This window comes from Gobio gobio (genome assembly GCF_949357685.1).
Source record: "Gobio gobio genome assembly, chromosome: 14".
Classification (NCBI taxonomy): domain Eukaryota; kingdom Metazoa; phylum Chordata; class Actinopteri; order Cypriniformes; family Gobionidae; genus Gobio; species Gobio gobio.
In genome coordinates, this window is record NC_137107.1 from 20,217,477 (window position 1) to 20,237,020 (window position 19,544).

Consider the following 19,544-nt stretch of genomic DNA (forward strand, 5'->3'; position numbering starts at 1 on the left):
GAAATATACTGGCAACACTGTTTAAAATTAACTGTAAAATTTAGTTTTTGTGTGTCACCATTGTGCTGAAGAGTAGAGCCTGTACTTCAGTCCAGCAGAAGACCAAGAAACATGTTGCGTGTTGCTTTATTTAACAGACGGTGACTGTGTAATTGCTGATCCAGTGAAAATCTCTTTATTTAAAATATTTGTTAGTGGACTCAAATGAAATAAATTCACAGTAATAATATTACTAGCACATTATAAATATTAGTTTTTAAATTTAAATGGCAGTTGGCAGTCGGTTTCTGCAAATGAAATGAGTTTCACTTTGAGTTTTAATTTAGTGCATGGTATTTTTACAGTAACATACTGTAAAGTCGATTAAAATTAACAGTAAATTACTGGCAACAGCGTTGACAGTGTTTTATTGTAAAAAGGCCTGGTAAGGTCTAACAGTGCAGTGTACTTTTGAAGTCATGCACTAGCTTCATTAAGAAATGAATCCCCAGGGTGCTGTTTTAGTTAATTTAGTTTCCATGGAGAAAAAAAACTGCAATCACATGCTAGAGAAGTCATGTGAGAAGCGAAAAGGAAATTACTTCACCTGTTCACTTCCTAAAAGTGACCTCAGATGATACCTGCATGCCCTTTGACCAGTGAGACAACAAGGGAAATAGACCTAATGGGGCATGGAAAACAAATACACACCCTTTTATTGCCCATCTCTGTCCTGTCTCCACCCCTCCTTCACACCTCTAAGTTTCCATTAGTGTGTGAACTCATTCTCTATGCAAAGCATGGCCGAAATCTGAATCTTTCTGCTATGGCACATTACTTGACCAAAAAATATCAAAGAAATAAACACATCTTAAACTAATAAAAACGAGCACTGAAGCCAGGAGGTATTCTTCAAAAATGTATTATGTACGATTTACACAAATATAAATATGATTGAGGTGATTCCAAAATGTATATATAAAAAATAGCAAAGCCTTTAGGCAGTTATACACATTCTCATAATATTAGCTACAATGGAGTAGTGTGAAATCAATCCCTGAGAGGCAATTATATTTGTAGCATCTTTTGGGATCACTTGTATGTGCAAGTCCATGCGTTGAAATGGAAAGACCACTTTGATGTTGTGAAAAATTTACACAGTAATGTGATGATTTTCTTGTAGAATACGGGATACATTTCAAATCTCAAACATGCTCGTGGAAAACAAAATCTCATCCGTGATCGACTGACTATTTTTTGTTGTTGTTGTTGTTGCTTTGCCTGAAAACTTGACCTTGTATTTAACAACAAACCATATTTCCTCATTAAACCGTATGTACAGTATCATTGAAGATTTCATCACCTAAAACCGATGGGTGTGAAAGCTTCGGCTCAGTATTCAATCGTCTTAGCGAGTTCCGCCAGTTTGTTCTGTCATCCATTATAGCTTAAAGCTGTAATATATCAATCATTATTCTTCATTTGTTGCAGTATCCAGAGGCAGTGCTGCTCCTATTGTTTCTCCATGCTGACAGGTTACCAACGTAACTGAGACATGCAGAGGTCACGGACTGCTGTTGCTAAGCTGCCGAGGAAGTTCTCGCTTCGGTTGCGTTTGTTCACCAGGCCTGCAATGGACACTGCAATGACAACAGAGAGTAACGATTATCCATCATGAGCACAAATACAGATATACACTGTTTATGTGCAGAGAGAGAAATAGCAACATTGAGCACTTTATAAAAATGTAACCACCTTGTTTTGCATTAGCCTCTACTGTTTACACCAGGTAATAAGATGTGTTGTGGTCGATCAGATCACAAGTAGACGAGGCAGACACATTCCTGTTTACACCAAGGGCCGTATTCACTAAACCTTTTATCTTACCACTAAGAGTTTCTCCTAAATGACCCTTAAGACTCCTCTCAAGACCCTTAAAAGGTACTGAAGACGTCGTTACAAAGTCCATCTCACTACAGTGGTTCTACAATAACTTTATGAATCGGCGAGAATAGTTTTTGTGCGCAAAAAAACCCTAAATAACGACTTATATAGTGATGACGATTTCAAAACACAGCCTCATGAAGCTTCGAAGCGTTATGAATCAGTGAGTCGAATCATGATTCGGATCGCGTGTCAAACTGCCAAACTGCTGAAATTTGGCGATCCAAACTGCTCATTCGACTCACTGATTCATAACGCTTCGAAGCTTCATGAAGCCATGTTTTGAAATCGTCATCACTATATAAGTCGTTATTTAGGGGTTTTTTTCGCACAAAAACTATTCTCGCCGATTCATAAAGTTATTGTAGAACCACTGTGGTTAGATGCACTTTGTAACAACGTCTTTAGTGCCTTTTAAGGGTCTTGAGAGTGAACCGTGCATTGTGCCAATGGAGGCCTTTCAGAGCCATCAGATTTCAACTAAAATATCTTCATTTGTGTTCCGAAAACGAACGGAGGTCTTATGGGTGTTGAACGACATGAGGGTAAGTAATTAATGACAGAATTTTCATTTTTGGGTGAACTAACCCTTTAATGCCAGGTGTAAACAGGGCCTATAGGTAAATAACTAGAAAAATAACAAAATTGAATAAACGGTACAACTATTTGCACTACAAACCAGTGTTTATGTACAAGTTACAAATGGCTGAACCCGCTCTTACGTTAGAAGTAAGGTGGATAAAAAGTACAAGAAACGAGTGTATGACCTGCTTGCTGGAGCCCAGGTGTGTGATGGTGCTGGTGTCCATGGTCGTATATCGAGATGGATGGGAAAACTGGGCTGCTTCTTGTTTGGTAGAGTACACTGAAAAAGACGAGCGGAATGTGAGTTTTGCACATTGTTGTTCAGAATCACAATATGTTTTGCCTTGATAAGCAGTGGTAATTACTGTGCGACTGTGTGAAGGGCTGCTGGGAGAGGTGAGCTGTGGTCAGCTGCGTTAGGCTGGTGTTCTGTGGGAACTGCATCGGCTGCAGGGTGGTGAGTCCAGAAACGCTGTTGATGACGGGCACGCTCTGAGACTGAGGAGATGCCAGACCTGGCCAAATATAAAAACCGTGTCAATGTCATAACTAATTGTTCAAATTGTTCTAAAAGATTTGAAAATGAAAATAATTCAAATAATAATAATCCTTTATACTAGACTATATATATCATTTAAAAATATGATATATACACTCACCTAAAGGATTATTAGGAACACCTGTTCAATTTCTCATTAATGCAATTATCTAATCAACCAATCACATGGCAGTTGCTTCAATGCATTTAGGGGTGTGGTCCTGGTCAAGACAATCTCCTGAACTCCAAACTGAATGTCAGAATGGGAAAGAAAGGGGATTTAAGCAATTTTGAGCGTGGCATGGTTGGTGCCAGACGGACCGGTCTGAGTATTTCACAATCTGCTCAGTTACTGGGATTTTCATGCACAACCATTTCTAGGGTTTACAAAGAATGGTGTGAAAAGGGAAAAACATCCAGTATGCGGCAGTCCTGTGGGCGAAAATGCCTTGTTGATGCTAGAGGTCAGAGGAGAATGGGCCGACTGATTCAAGCTGAAAGAAGAGCAACTTTGACTGAAATAACCACTCGTTACAACCGAGGTATGCAGCAAAGCATTTGTGAAGCCACAACACGCACAACCTTGAGGCGGATGGGCTACAACACCAGAAGACCCCACCGGGTACCACTCATCTCCACTACAAATAGGAAAAAGAGACTACAATTTGCACGAGCTCACCAAAATTGGACAGTTGAAGACTGGAAAAATGTTGCCTGGTCTGATGAGTCTCGATTTCTGTTGAGACATTCAGATGGTAGAGTCAGAATTTGGCGTAAACAGAATGAGAACATGGATCCATCATGCCTTGTTACCACTGTGCAGGCTGGTGGTGGTGGTGGTGTAATGGTGTGGGGGATGTTTTCTTGGCACACTTTAGGCCCCTTAGTGCCAATTGGGCATCGTTTAAATGCCACGGCCTACCTGAGCATTGTTTCTGACCATGTCCATCCCTTTATGACCACCATGTACCCATCCTCTGATGGCTACTTCCAGCAGGATAATGCACCATGTCACAAAGCTCAAATCATTTCAAATTGGTTTCTTGAAAATGACAATGAGTTCACTGTACTAAAATGGCCCCCACAGTCACCAGATCTCAACCCAATAGAGCATCTTTGGGATGTGGTGGAACGGGAGCTTCGTGCCCTGGATGTGCATCCCACAAATCTCCATCAACTGCAAGATGCTACCCTATCAATATGGGCCAACATTTCTAAAGAATGCTTTCAGCACCTTGTTGAATCAATGCCACATAGAATTAAGGCGGTTCTGAAGGCGAAAGGGGGTCAAACACAGTATTAGTATGGTGTTCCTAATAATCCTTTAGGTGAGTGTATATATACAGTATATATATATATATATATATATATATATATATATATATATATATATATATATATATATATATATATATATATATATATATATATATATATATATATATATATATATATATATATATATATATATATTTATTCATTACTTGAAATAATTACTTGATTACTTGAAATAATAAATAATAAAAGTTAACAAAAATAAAATAAAAAAACTTAAACTCATTGTTTTCATTTTTTCTTATTTTTATATAGTTTCACTTGATGTACTAAAAAAAACCCTAAACTAAACCTGTAATAAAAATGTATAAAAACGATATAGACATATTACATATAGATAGACTATATTTTATACTACATAGACATATAGAAACAATTTATTGGCAAAAAAGACTAAATTACTAACATTTTAGTACTAAACTAACATAAAAATGAAACATATAAAAATAAAAAGAACTATAATAGTGTCTCAATGATACTAAAATAACACTGATATTTATGATCCCACACACAGTACTACTTTTCACATATATGGAATTTCTATGAATTGTTTATCTTCTTTTTTTTGTCTGTTTAGTATTCTTTTACATTCTCTAATATTTCTGTAACATGTTATGTTGCAATAAAATAAAAAATATATTAAAAAATAATTAAAGGAGCCACATTTTTTCAAAATCCACACATTTTAAGTCCATTTATAATGTCCTTTTTGCACCAGAACTGTCACATTTTAGAATTTTGCTATTGTACCTTTAAGGCTTGTAAATGAAACAGTAAATTAACTCTGTTATGATTGGATGACGTCCATTTACTGGCTTAGGCAAGTGTGCAGACATGGACTCATATGCTTGACCTACGCATCAAATGTTCTTGTGTTACTGTGGTGGTCAGTCACTCCAGTACTCCAGAGGGCGATAGAGTGACCTTTAAATGCCATTAAGCCAGATGTGTAAGGTAGCTAGCTATAAACATGTTTATAAGATCTAACTAGATCAGCAAGATGCTTATCCAGACTGTTGCTCCTGCAATCAAAACATTGCTCCATTTAAGAGTCCCGAATAGTACTGCCCAGCAACAGTGTCTCAACCAATGACGTGAGTTTGGAGGCGTGGCTATCTGTTTGTCATACCAATGAAAGGAGTGGAAAGTGTTTGGAGTTTGAATTATTTTTGAAATTCCGTTTGATGACTAATCAGAAAAAAAATGAATGACAGTGTAGGTCCAAATACCACCTTTCCTAAAATGGTAAGATACCTTACCATATCCGTAAAAAAATGTAAACGGTTTAACATTGCATTATATGTAAATACTGCATATTTGTGTTTTTTGCAAGAAAAACTATGAATTGCTTCATAATTACAGTGGAAAATAAGAATATATACAAGCACCAATATGCCATCTAGAAATACCTGAAACACTGTATTCATTTCTGGCAACCACAGCTGCAGTTTTTTTACCATACATTTAATAGGATATTTTTTACAGTGTATAGTACGTCCCAGAGTTTATGATCAAAGATATGAAGAAGAGGAGGAGGATATAAAATGGTGATACACTCACTTTGAGCGGCCAGGCTCATAATGAGGCTCTGTGCTTGCTGATGATGATGAGACGACTGAGACAGGCTATGAATGTTGGTCAAAGTGCTCACAGGAGGCAAGACTCCACCAGAGACCGAGATCTGGACACACACACACACACACACACACACACACACAATGTCAATACATATAAGGTACACAAACACTTTGCAAGTAAGGACGTGGTTCCTTTCCTCTGGTGAAAAACGTTGTTTTTGGACGTCGAGAGCGCACTAACATAACATAACAAATGTTTATTGGGGGTAGGGCAATTCACACGGGCCATAAAAGTGAATAAAGGCAGGGTTGCAGTGTTCAACAGACTGCCTGCACAAGCACATGCTAGATCAATGCTCTCTTTGACCTAGTTGAGTCAGTTTTCAAATAAAGGCGACTTTATCAATCATGTCTGTAAAATGTACATTGATCTCTGCGATTACATGGTTGAAAAAAAGGGCAGGTAGACCCGTACTTGTCAAAGCGTGCACGGTGTGACAGTTTTTTCTTTACCATTTTGGATTCCGGCGATAACAAGCCGTGGCAGTGGTCCAGACTACCCGGTGACACCTGTTGCAATACCGATTGGCTGCTACCATGGTGACTGATGGTCGTGGAGGAAGTGACCTCACTGGTTCCTTGTTGACTGTACCTGAGTTCTGAATCGGAAAACACAAGAAACGCATCTGTAATGATGTCCACAGTTAATGCCTTGACAACAAAAATGTCCAATTTGTAACTGAAAATGCTGAGAAGGAGAGAAACCTGCCAGTCGACGCATACTGACCTGATTCTGTCTATCTTTATTTGACCTCGTTGCGTAGTTGTAAATGCAGCTAAAGTGATAAGAGTCTGCAGTTCAAACACTGAAAGGCCTTTATGAGGCCGTCTATTTCTTAAATGCATTCTCATAAACATATGCCTGAAAACTGATCATGCTAAATGTTGTGCATTTTCTTGCTCCGGGCAAACAAATACAATCAAAGAGCTTTTGAACAGTTGGAGGTCAGTGACTGTAGCAGAACACACAGCTTGAGCAAACACACTGTTCTCTGACTCACTCGCTTGACGTAATATTAATCCATTTGTAAACATTCTGTGGAATTCGGTCCATTTCACAGGCTGACAGTTTACAGCTTTTCAGCAGAAAAAGTGTCTTTTTGTAGTTGCCAAAAGTTAAGCCGAAGCATTTTGATTTTATTATATGATCGGTTTAAGCTACTGCATTATCCTTCTGGGCTTAAAATACTTTTTTTTCCAACAAGCTATCGATCTTCGGAGGGAGCAAATTTGTGTTACACACCCTCCCAGACACAAAGCTCGAACCTTGACTTGACCCTGGTTTGACCCTTAAAGATTTTATGTCCTTGTATCTCACATGCGTCTGCGGGTGTGGCTGTGTGTTTTGTTCACACCAATGGGACGGAGGAATTCCAATGAAACACACACACACTCTTACTCCATATGTGACCCTGTTTACACCTGATATTAACACTCATAACTCTGCTTTCACAAACAAGGCTTAAGCTAGTCCCAGACCCACAACATGTTTGAGCTCTTTTAACTGAAAGCAACTTGCACTGGCATATCTTAAAATATATCTTAAAAGATTCCCACCAGTAATGTTTTTTTTTTCTAAGGCACGTTTATAAAAGTTACTTAAATGCCCTAATTTAACTAAGGCCTTATCCTTAATCTAAGCCCTGTCTGTGAAACCAGGCCATTACGCTTAAATACAGCTGTGAACCAGGGTTATTATCATTAACTAAAACTATATATAAAAAAAATAAAGTGTAAATATTAGATAAAAAAATAAAGAAAAAATGTATTTAAATTGAAGTATAAATTACTAGCTAGAAATAGATCAATAAAAACAAAAACTGAACTAAAATCTTTTCAATTAAACCTACAAAGTAATATTAAAAATAATAAAAATAAAAAACATTATTGACAAATATTACTAAAAACTATAATAGCACAGGCTATAAATAATACTAAAATACTTCCAACATTTCCCGTTTGTTAATACCAGGTGTGTACAGAGTCTGTGCTTCTGTTTTCTGTGTGATTATTACGCACACAGCAGTGAGATCTTACTTGAATCGGAGGTACTGTGATGGTGGTGGTTGTGTGACGACACATGGGACAACAGGGGGTTCATGCTGTGGGGTGGGTACGTGTCCATAGCCAGCTTCTGTCTGAAGGCTTCCTCCTTACGCCGGTTGGCGAACCAGTTGTACACACGAACCTCCGTGACCAGGTTAGATCCAAGTCCATGAGCTTTAGAGGGAGACACACCCCTCTGCACACACTCTGCCCTGAAAACAACCCGAAAAATAACTAACTGCTGTTTGTAATAGATCAAATGTGTTCAAATAAAATGTATAACTTATACTGTCTAAAAGGGGAAAAAAAGAAACAAATGTAATTAATTAATGAGGTGTAATTATTAAACATATTTTTAATCAAACTAAATCTAATGCATGAGTGCCACTGTGTTTTAAAGTATAAATAATAATAATAAACAATTACACAACCAAAGTCTGAGAAACATGAGAATATAAAAAATGATAAAAAATAAAAACATTTACATTTTATAAACATTAAAATAAATGTGGTGTCTGTAACTTACAAAAGACATAGTATATATTGTATGTAATCTATAAAATGGGCCATAAAAATAGATAAAACATAAAAAAATTATATAATTTGTTTATATATATATAAACAAGATTAGCACTACTTTTTTATTAAAGTATAAATATTTAATGTAAATACATTTTATTTTTTTACTAAAACTAAAACTGATATTAATATCTGTATATAAACTTTTTTTAATAAGACTAAATTGCAGTTGCATGTCTGTGGACGCAATTGTTCACCGTGTAATTTCCCCGAAACGGACAACAATACAGATGGAGATAGAGCAATACCTGTTGCATTCCTCCACCAGCGCCTCCCTCTCTTCTTTGCTGGGGTTCTTCTGGCGTTCATAAGCCTGGTAAAGTATCTCTTGAGATGCCGGACCCCATTTGAAACGGTTTCGTCTCATCCTCTTCGAGCCTGGCTCCCCCTCGTCTCCGATTGGTCCTCCAGAACCTCCCGCAGTGGCCGAACTGTGTCCGGTATGATTGAATTCTGGGAAAAAAAACAGGACCTGATCCTGACTGCCTGAGTCACTGGGGTCAGAGCCCTGAACACGGTCGAACTCTGCGGAAATAAGAGGGGGACACGATTGGGGCAGAGTAAGGCAGAATCATGATAGTGCTTGGACGGGGAGGCCCATAATGAAGATGTAATTTTGGGGATGGTAATAATATTAGATCCAAGTATGGGGCTTACAGACGGAGTGTATATATATATATATATATATATATATATATATATATATATATATATATATATATATATATATATATATATATATATATATATATATATATATATATATATATATATATATATATATATATATTTATACATACAATGCACCTTTGTATGGAAAATTAGAGCCCATTTGTAATATATATATTTAAATTAAATTAAATATATATATATTATTATATATACATACACATACATATACTTTCACAGTGGCACTAATAAATTATGCTTATTTACATATGTTCACCTTGAAAATGACTGTTCTTCATAAATGTAGGCTATTTCAGAGCGAGTAAAAAACGACATGTATTATACAGTGTACAAATTTTTGAATAAATAATCTTCTAAATTATCAGACCAAAGTTTAAGACACACGAGGATTTAACAAATAACTAAATAAAAACATTCACAAAAAAAGCTTTTATGTATAATGCATTATAAACGTATTTGTAATACAATAATTATGCCTTATAAATAATGCACCTTATAATGCATTGTATGGTCTCATGAATTACTGTAACAACAGTTATAATACATTATAATATACCTTTGGAAAGTATTATGCATTAAAACAAGACAAACAACAACCAATTTCAGATGTAACAGGAATATGTGAATATTACAATGCAGTTTAACTGTGGTTACAGTTATTAATTAAAATATATAATGTATTACAACGTACATTATGAATACCTTTATAATACATAAAGGCTTTAAGTAAAGTATTACCAAGACTTTTTATATAGATTTAATTAAATGTGGTGTAGGTCATTTAGGTTACACTTAGGTGTCCGTGTTACAGTGTAATTATGCATTTAAGTTTTGTAATATTAATTAACTACATGTAGGCTACTTAAAATTACCTGATCAATAAATTAGGACAACAAATGTTTTTACATTGCTTTAACTCATTTTTTTAAAAGTCAGTTTAATGTAATTTAAGTTGAAATGACTTATACATCCAAGTTGATTATCCTTTAAAATTTAAGGCAGCATTTTTTTTTAAAAACAAATATTACGGGGTAGGCTTACGGTTAGGATTGGGATTTGGTTTAGTGTTATTTGCATGTAATTATGCATAGTTTGTAGTTATTACAATAATGTAACATATGTAACAAGGATACTATAAAATAAAGTTTTACCGTCATTTATAAAAGACATTGTATGTAATGCTGTATGTATTTGTAATGTAATAAAATGCAACAGGAATAGACAACAATACATGTTTTACAAGTAAATAAGGTAACATTTATATACTTGTATTTACCATATAGTAACAACAGTAAATTATGCATAATGACATGCAATTAACCCTAACCCTATAGTAAGTAGCTACATGTAGTTATATACTAGACTACTCAGTAGGCTACTTAAATATAAATACATCGTAACAATGACACCGTAAAAAAAAAGTGTAACCGTTTATAATATGCAATATAATTTTTAAACAAATGTAATAATAGGCTAAATAAAATAATTATTTACTGCATTGTTTTATATATCAAGGGATTCATTTATTTTTAAGCGTGGTGTCCTGTAAGGGGAACAAAGCATATTCAACAAACTTACGTTAGACATGGTAAACATTTGAACGTTATATTCAGATGCTGACTTACGTCTGTCGATTTCGCGCTGTTTCTGGACATACCAGGTGTAAAGCGCGGCTCGTTTGGTGGTCTTCATCGGTGTGCCTTTATTCAGGTGCTGCGACAGGTGAGACTGATTGAGACCCGTCACGTCCACCACCTCGCGCTGGGGAATATTGTGCTGCTGCATGTAGCCTTTGACAGTCCGCGCCACGCGCCACGGGTCCTCACTGACAACGACACGACCCACTATCAGCATTCACAGGTAACACGCCATTGTTTTTACGTGTTTATGTGTTTTAGCCAGGTTGTGTAAAATGATGCCTTTTGTTTTGAAATGCCCAGACATATTTATATATAAACGTTACACACGACACGTCTAAAAAATAGGCTAATTGACATGCAATAACATTGAATATTCATTTAAAAAATAAAAATAGCAAGCAAAAATATTTCAAAGGTAACTCAGACATAATAAAAACAATTAATGTTAATCATTATTAGTCTCAAATGTTAAATACACATTTTAATTTCCACCCAAAAAAAGCAAAAAAGGAAATAAAGTATTTTCCCTCCTAAATCGATACTGAGTTGATTATTTTGGATTAATAACTATTTACTAATAATTGTATATAGAAGAACTGGATATATTCATTCAATAAAATAAGAAATAAATAACAATGTTATAATAGGCCCCATTTAGCCTATGCATGACATTGATAGCTATAGCATAGCCTATATCATTTTAAATGCCTCTAATTTGACGTAGCCGACAAATAATAAATATTATAATTGTAAGAATCCTGTGAAATAATAATTTGAGCACTCGGCATACAACAAGTAAATCGCTTGTGATCGGTTCAACAAGTTTAAACAAAAAGATGAAAATGTCTGACGGATCCGCTAATGTTTGTTTGGGGAAATAACCCCTCACATTAGTGTGCTCGAGGATGTTGATTTAAGACTATAACTTTGGACAATGAATAACTAGATATCTTTTCCCTCTATTCATACGGCATTGTGTATCTTTCTGTTGATGATTTATAGAAATAAATTAATAACAACTACACGTGGTTTCGTTTTGACTTTACGTCAATACCTATCTTGTCTTCTTTATACAATTTTTTGGCTTAAATTAAAAATGTATTCGTTTTTCTAGCCTAAAATTGCATAATTTAGTAGGCTAATTAAAACAGTATTAAAATAGGCCTACTACTGAAATAAGAAACACAAGGCTTTCAGATAATTTCATTTAAAAAAAATTGGGCAAAACAAAAAGAAAATTTTCATAAATAAAACAAAATAAATAAATGATTTAGGGAAAAAAATAGCAGGTTTTTACTGCGAAATGACATGCACGCGGTTATATTATAGAGCTGCTCATTATTGCGCAACTGTTCTAAATGCGACTGAAATAAAAAAGTCATAGCCTACATTGTAATTTAATGCGTTGCATTATTTGCATTTAATATTTTAATAAGATGACATTTAGTTAATGAAGTGAAAAGTCAAGTATCTGTATCTAATAACTCACGACAGCATGCTCTCGACCGCCGCGCGCTGCTCCGCCGCCTCCTCCGTGTTGAGAGACTGCAGCTCGCGCAGGATCGGCGGTGTGTCGAAGTCATCCCCGTCATCCGAGCCTTCATCACCGGACAGTTTGCCGCCTTTCCCCTGCGCGCTGGTCAGTGTCAGAAACACCGGCTTTGAATCGTTGGAGTCGCTGCCACCGTTGGCACTAGCCGGGGACAAGGGTTTTTCCATTTTTATTCCGAATTCGGCGGGACACGGGCATAAATCCTCCAGCGCCTGGACCAGCACATCCTTAGTGACCCCCGAGTCCAACAAGGCGCTCAGGAGCTCCTGCTGAAGCGATGTCAACTTGGACACCATGTCGGTAAACATCAATCCGGTCTCGGTGAAAATCCTCGCGGCCTCGGTAAATAGACGTGTGAAATTAACAGAAACGAAGTTGACGGAAGCACATGAGACTAAAGTGTCTTTACGCAAAGTTTTGCAGTTGTCCGGTGCACGAGCGCACCTGCTGAAGGAAGTAGTTCCACGTTCCTGGTGGGCGGAGCTGACTTCATGGTCATTGGCTGTTGCACATTATGCAAATGTTATTTACTCGTTTGTGAATATGCTAATATAAATGAAGAATTTGGTATTAGTTTACTTTTGTATCGGCTAGGCAAAAAAACATGTCACAGTGTTACACAGTTCATTTCTTGTGTCCATGATTAGCTTTAAATAAAAGCTTTAAACACGATAAATAAATACTGCATTATAGACATTTAATAACAATAATAGACTGTTTTGTGTTTTAAATATCACACATTTATTTGTACTGCTTAATTTTATGTATTTGCTTTGTATGTCTGAAATTGTTAATCTTAAATTATGCGTTTTTTACTTGAGAATAAAAGGCGGCAGCCCCCTCTGAAAAAAATAATAATTAATGAATCGTTATATTTGTTATTATTGGTTGGTTTTTGTGTTCCTTCACTGTAAAAAAAAAAAAGGTTCTTTACGTAGTAGTAGTATCGTTCTGAAGAACCCTATGCTGAAATGGGTCTTTTTTTTTTGTTTAGGGTTCTTTATTCCTGCCTTTTTGTTTTTAAAATCGGTAACTGTTAAAGTCACCTTATTAATAATGAGTCATTATTGATTTTTTGAAGCTCAGCCATCCAATTACACACTGGCAACAGGTAATTATTTATTTCTTAAAATGTCTATGTTTCCTAACAATCATGTCTTTTTCTCTTTTTAGTTTAACAGATGTACTTGTGAAGCTCTGTTCCTCTCTCCACTAAGTAACAAAGATATTACATTTATGATCAATATTGTTATATTTTTAAAATTACATTATGTATAAACATAGCCTACTCAGTCACAAAAAAAACACTAATGCTATCCCATGGCTTTATCTCACTTTTTCCTTTCAACACAGTAAAGGGCTCACATACTGTTATTTTTTTTTTGCTAATTTTGGACTTCATAAACAACTGTTATTACATAAACAAATGGAAAAGACACATTTAACTCAATTGTGTATTTCAGATGCTGTACCATAACCTCATCATCTGCAGAAAGAAACTATCACACAAAATGATGGACATAAAGACATCATATCTATAGGTTAAGATATTTCACTGGAACTTGGTCTTCATTACATCTATATCATGTTCAATGTCAATTGTTATTTATTAATGTATTCAGCTATAATAACTTTAGAGCACTGTTGTTTTTGCTACAATTTGCCATGTCAATAAAAAATAAAACCAACTAATTGGTTACCCCTATATAGCACTTTTACAGCATAGTTATTTATGGAACCTTATAAAAGGGTTCTGTATTGTTACAAGCCAAATTTATTTATTTATTAATTTTATGAGATTGACCTAATCATTACCCCATTTGCAGACCCCTCATTCTTTTTAATGTAGTTCTTAATCATTTTCTCATTTGATTCTGAAAAGCAAAATGTGACTTTTTAATGAGCATAAATGTTGATCGGTGATCAACAAAAATCCAGTCTGTTTTTCATAAATATCAAAAGGCTACATGAAAAGAAATCATTATGAAATTTGAAACCGTAGACCACATTATAAGATCAAATCTGCTGCTGGAACAGAATTTTAATGCATTTCAACCTTTCTCACACATTTTGGGGACTGGTCAGTTCTCAATCATTAACAGCAGTTAATAACAAACTTACAGAAATTACATATTTTTTTCCAGGATGTGAAACTACTTCTGTTGTGAAAGCTGCAGTGGAGTGTGACTGTATCGGATGAATAATTTGTTAGCCGTTTCTCTCTCTTCTGACCAGGAGGTTTTGAATGTGGTTCCTTGACACTATCAAAGGCTCTGCTGTCTCCCTAACAAAGATTTTTTTTTGGTAAATATGACTAATTTGCCTGCAGTTGGAACCAAAAGGAATCAGAGTCGATCGGTAGGCATCCATTCATAGATATTAGATCCAAGTGAGGCATTTACAAATATTATTTTACTTTTATAAGTATGGCTAAAATGGTGCATTTAGTAAAACTTTTATACTCACACACACACATTTTAGACATGATGGGTAATCTGGGGAATCAGTGACCAGAAAGATGAGTTCCGGTCAGTAAGCTGGACCTTGAGTTGGACTCAAAAGGACACATAACCACAAGTCATGGAGATGGAAAGTTTATTTCTGTATGACATGTTCAGAGAGCTGGTGTTCTGAGAGATAGGCGAGGTCTCGAGGCATTTATTGTCTGTGTTTGCAGTGAGAGAACTGTGTCCACAGGTGTTACACCATATAAAGACTCTGTTGATCACCCTGTTAGACATTAACCACAGTAATCTAACCTTCATGAGCTTCCTTTTCATGATGATGCGCAATGATTATGATTGTGTTATAAAACAGCCTAGGTGTGTGAATATACACACAACACATTTGTCTATCTTTTGCACAGGATGAATTATAATATTGTACTATGATAATAACTTTTGACTAATTTCTGGACATTATAGATTATTGATTGAGCCGTGAGGTAGACCTGTCCGCAAGCTCTGAGCATTTGTCAAAATTAAAGCGACTGAAAGACATCACACTCATTTCCTTTAAGGAGGCAGAGGAGCAAATGAGATCAGTCGCAGAGGAAATAAGGAGTGTGAGTGGAGCTACTCTCCCAGAACGGACTGCAGCCCTGAAGCCCCCGCTGATTTAAACAGCCCCCCGTAGAGAAATCTTCTAGACAGATAGATGAAAATGAAGTTCTTATACATGTTCTTATAATAACAGAATTGAGTCATGACTTCAAGCAATGTGTCATCCCTTAAAAAATATCACCCAGCGCTTGTACAGATTTTATGCAAACTGCTGGAACGCGAGGTTCATAATTTTAATATCTACTTTGGTTGAGGACCTACGGGCACTGTGGAAACACAGGCAATGAAGCAGATACTGACGCAAAAGTGGCAGTCTTTCCGCAGACCTTAAAAACTGCACAATCCCTACTATGGACCAAAAAAAAAAATGTAATTGGCAAACAGAGACCATAAACAAACTCCATGAAATTAGCGATTTTGGGAGAAGTTTCTATCATTTTTTCAAATCGATGGGACCAGATTGTTTTTACCTGTTGCCAAATAGGCCATTCTAGGATGATACACAAGTTTTTAATAGTAGCAGAACATTTGCCTTTGGTACTGGTTTCGTCAGATCATTTCATTAAAAAATGCAAAAATAACATTTTCATAAATAAAACATCTTTTATTAGCCTACATTGTGCTGTTTATAGAAACCTTTTTTAAATTCTGTTTTGAACACATTTTTTAATTAATCCAAATATAGTTTTAGAGTTTTTAGCACAATTAGATTGTAAAAACATATATAGTTTTACCATATTTTTTTAATTTTGGCATTTACTGTCCCTTTTGAGTGTCATGGCAAAGCATACTGAGAAATAGAAATCCCAGCCCAGTTTCGGTAAAATTTAAGTTTGTCGAAATTAAAAGAAACAAGTTCATAAAACTTAAACTAATGAAACAATTCAGATTACTTAAAATATGTCACTTTTGAGAACTCAAAAGAAAGTTTTAAATGCTTCATTTGTTTGAACTAATATGTTTAATTTGAGCTGCCTCTACTCAAACCAATTGATTATTTCGAGCGTAAGGGTTTACAGTGTCAATGAGTTATGAAAACCCCCCTTTTGAAATTTAGGGTGAATACTGGTAAAGTGGGACATTTTCTGATCATTTACCTTTTTTTATTATGATCCAAATGTCTTAGCCCCTCATATGATACTATTTTAAATAGCTTAAGATCTCTACTACAGAATAAAAAAGAAAGAAACCTAAACACAGGATGGGTGACTCTTCCTTAAACACACATTGACCCCAAACCACATTTTTCTAGGCGTTACTGTCAAACTGGGACACTCAAGTCAAACACATTACAGTGTCAATGAGTTATGAAAACCCCCCTTTTGAAATTTAGATTTTTCTGAGCCCACCGGCAGACATTTGTTCTTGTTTAAAACAATCTCACTTCATTTTCATCAGTTTAACAGACAACAAGACTTATTATTTTATGTCAATGTGCATCTCTGGTATCTTGATTTAAGAATCTTGTGACATTTGCACTTAAAACTAGACAAAAATACAGAGAAAGAACATCACTTTTGTGCAGTGTGTATACAGTAAAAGATATTTCTATATTCTAGTGGTTGGGAGCTGAGCGGTTCAAGCTACTTTTTTGTAGAATTAATTAAAAAATAACTGATATCTGTTGGAAGTTGTATTTTCATATTGACATAGCCTATTGTGTTCCCTTCAATTTATTTCTTACATTTTCTTTAGCTGGTCTTAAAAAGTGTTAACAATGTCCTCCCAGTTACCATGATTTTGTATAGTAATTTCATAGTTGTGGATCAGAAGGGAAAATTATTGGTATTAAAATATTATATTAAAATATAGAAATATTGGTATTAAATAAACTTTATAAGAAGCACCAGATAGATGGATAGATAGATGGATAGATAGATGTGCACTTTTTGCCTAGAACAATTAGTTTTATCAACTAAAGTAAACTCAAGTAACATTTAACATGTTTATAATGAAGGCCATCCCCTTTAATCTACAAACTTTTGACCCCCCCACTCAGTGTTCGCAAAAATCACTTGACATTTCATGTAAATTGCACAGGCAGAACAATTAACAGCCTTATAACGCATATCAGTCAACAGCTATGCTGTACTGCGGGTTTACAACACAGTAAAGAATTCACAACCTTTTTATGGATACAACGTTCAAAAGAAGACTTTGATGGCTCCTCATGAGGGGTCAAAATCTGAAGAAATGGGCCCCGTAAACATAAGAAGGAGAATAAATACAGGCAGAGCATGTGACGCTGGCACAGTACCAGACACTTCAAATGCCTGAGATCTACAGCAAATCTGAAGAGAATTCTTTTTCATTTCAACAGGGATTCGACATCACAAAATGGTCGGCTTTTTCTCTTTCACTCATTACGCTCACCCATCCCATAGTCATTTAGCTAAATGGTTACTTGGGTTAATCAGGTATTGCTTAACACACCGCAAATCTTTCAACCAACGCAAACATCACGTTAACATCTTCCTACGCAAAATGTATATACACAAAAGCATTTTAAAGTAAACATAGTACTTCTAGCAAGTTTTTTTTACACAAGATTTTAAAATATACCGATTTACTTTAACATTGATTCGAATTTTGGAGAGACTCATTCAACCCTTTCAAAAAGGTTTTATTGTGCTTTATATAGGTCTTAATTGTCCCTCATCTTACGGGACCCCCAAGTGGGAAGGGGGGGATGAGGGTGAGCGCTCAGGAACAGACGTGCCTGAATCAGCATTCCACCCCCCCCGTTCCTCCCTCCTGTTAGAGATGAGTGGACTCTGCCCCGCTGAACCTCATGCTCGCTTGCTCTGCTCTTCACAGGAATCACACGTTTCGCCCTCTTCTTCATCCTGATTGCACTCCTCCTGCTGCTTTTCTCTCTCATGCCTCAGTGACCCTGAGGCCCCAGAGGGCCGAAGTCAATCAAGGTATCAAGTCAAACTAAAACTCAACGCTAATTTCGTTACAGCTCTTTAGGTGCTGTCATTGCTCTGGCCATTCAAGACATTTAATGTTATTTTTATACAATATAAACAAATTCTAATAATATCCAATAGTAATAACTCAGGATATGTTATTGAATTATTAAAACGGCAAAAGATTCCAAAACGATCTTCCTGGAAATTAGGTGTTGCTGCACTCAAGCTAAATTGATGCATATTACACCCCCACACAATCAAACAATGGGTTTTTTAATTTTTTATGGGGACATTTCATAAAAATATTGATTTTTATACTGTAGAAACTGTATATTATATCCCCTAACCATACCCATCACAGAAAACTTTGCATCAAACTGTTTGCCTCATGGGGACCAGAAAATATCCCCACAAGGACATTTCAGACCATCTTTGTGGAGACATCTATACATGTACGTCCCTACGCATATACCTACCTACCTAACTACCTACCCTATGCATGTAGCTACCTACCTTCCTATGCACCCAGAGGTCGCGTTAACCAAAAATGTTCCATCAGACAGAATTTTTTAGCAGCGGTGGAAAAATATGTCAGCCGTCCGACAGATTATCTGAGGGTGATATATTGTAACCTGTAACTGTAATTCTCACCTCTGTCCACTTCGTGGCAAGTGCACTCTTGCTGACTATCAAGTTAATGATCAACCACGGGCTTTACTGAATTACATTACATTGTTTACAAGCTGTTTTATTGACATCATGAAACACTGATTGAGCAATTACATGAGAGACAGATGATATGGATTTCGGTAAATTGGAATGTATCTTTCAATATATTTTCTGATGTTCATTCATGTTTATTTAATTCTGTAACGTAGTAAAGAGTTTACTCACGCTCTGTTTCGCTTGAACTCAGGTGCCACAGTGATCTCTCGCGCCACATTACAGAGTGCCAAAACGGTATTTATTGTTTGAATTTGGTGATAAAATGGTCAGAATTTGAAAGCTGAGACTTTGTTTCATATCTAAAGTAACAAAGCAC

At 35.8% G+C, this 19,544-nt stretch overlaps 1 protein-coding gene across 2 annotated transcripts; it reads right to left on the reverse strand.

The window, feature by feature from the left end:
* Positions 1–154: 154 nt before the first annotated feature.
* hnf1bb (HNF1 homeobox Bb) lies at positions 155–12,953 on the reverse strand. 2 transcript variants are annotated; one of them, XM_079834707.1, is made up of 10 exons: positions 12,463–12,953; positions 10,959–11,158; positions 8,892–9,168; positions 8,056–8,276; positions 6,472–6,617; positions 5,942–6,062; positions 3,726–3,782; positions 2,874–3,023; positions 2,691–2,788; positions 155–1,619 (listed from the first exon to the last, which is right to left on the reverse strand). In XM_079834707.1, exons 1-10 carry the CDS (start codon positions 12,831–12,833, stop codon positions 1,599–1,601), a joined length of 1,662 nt encoding a protein of 553 aa, XP_079690833.1. In that variant the 5' UTR covers positions 12,834–12,953; the 3' UTR covers positions 155–1,598. The 2 variants fall into 2 exon arrangements, with proteins under 2 accessions (XP_079690833.1, XP_079690834.1); XM_079834708.1 differs by lacking the exon at positions 3,726–3,782.
* Between the last annotated feature and the right edge of the window lie 6,591 nt (positions 12,954–19,544).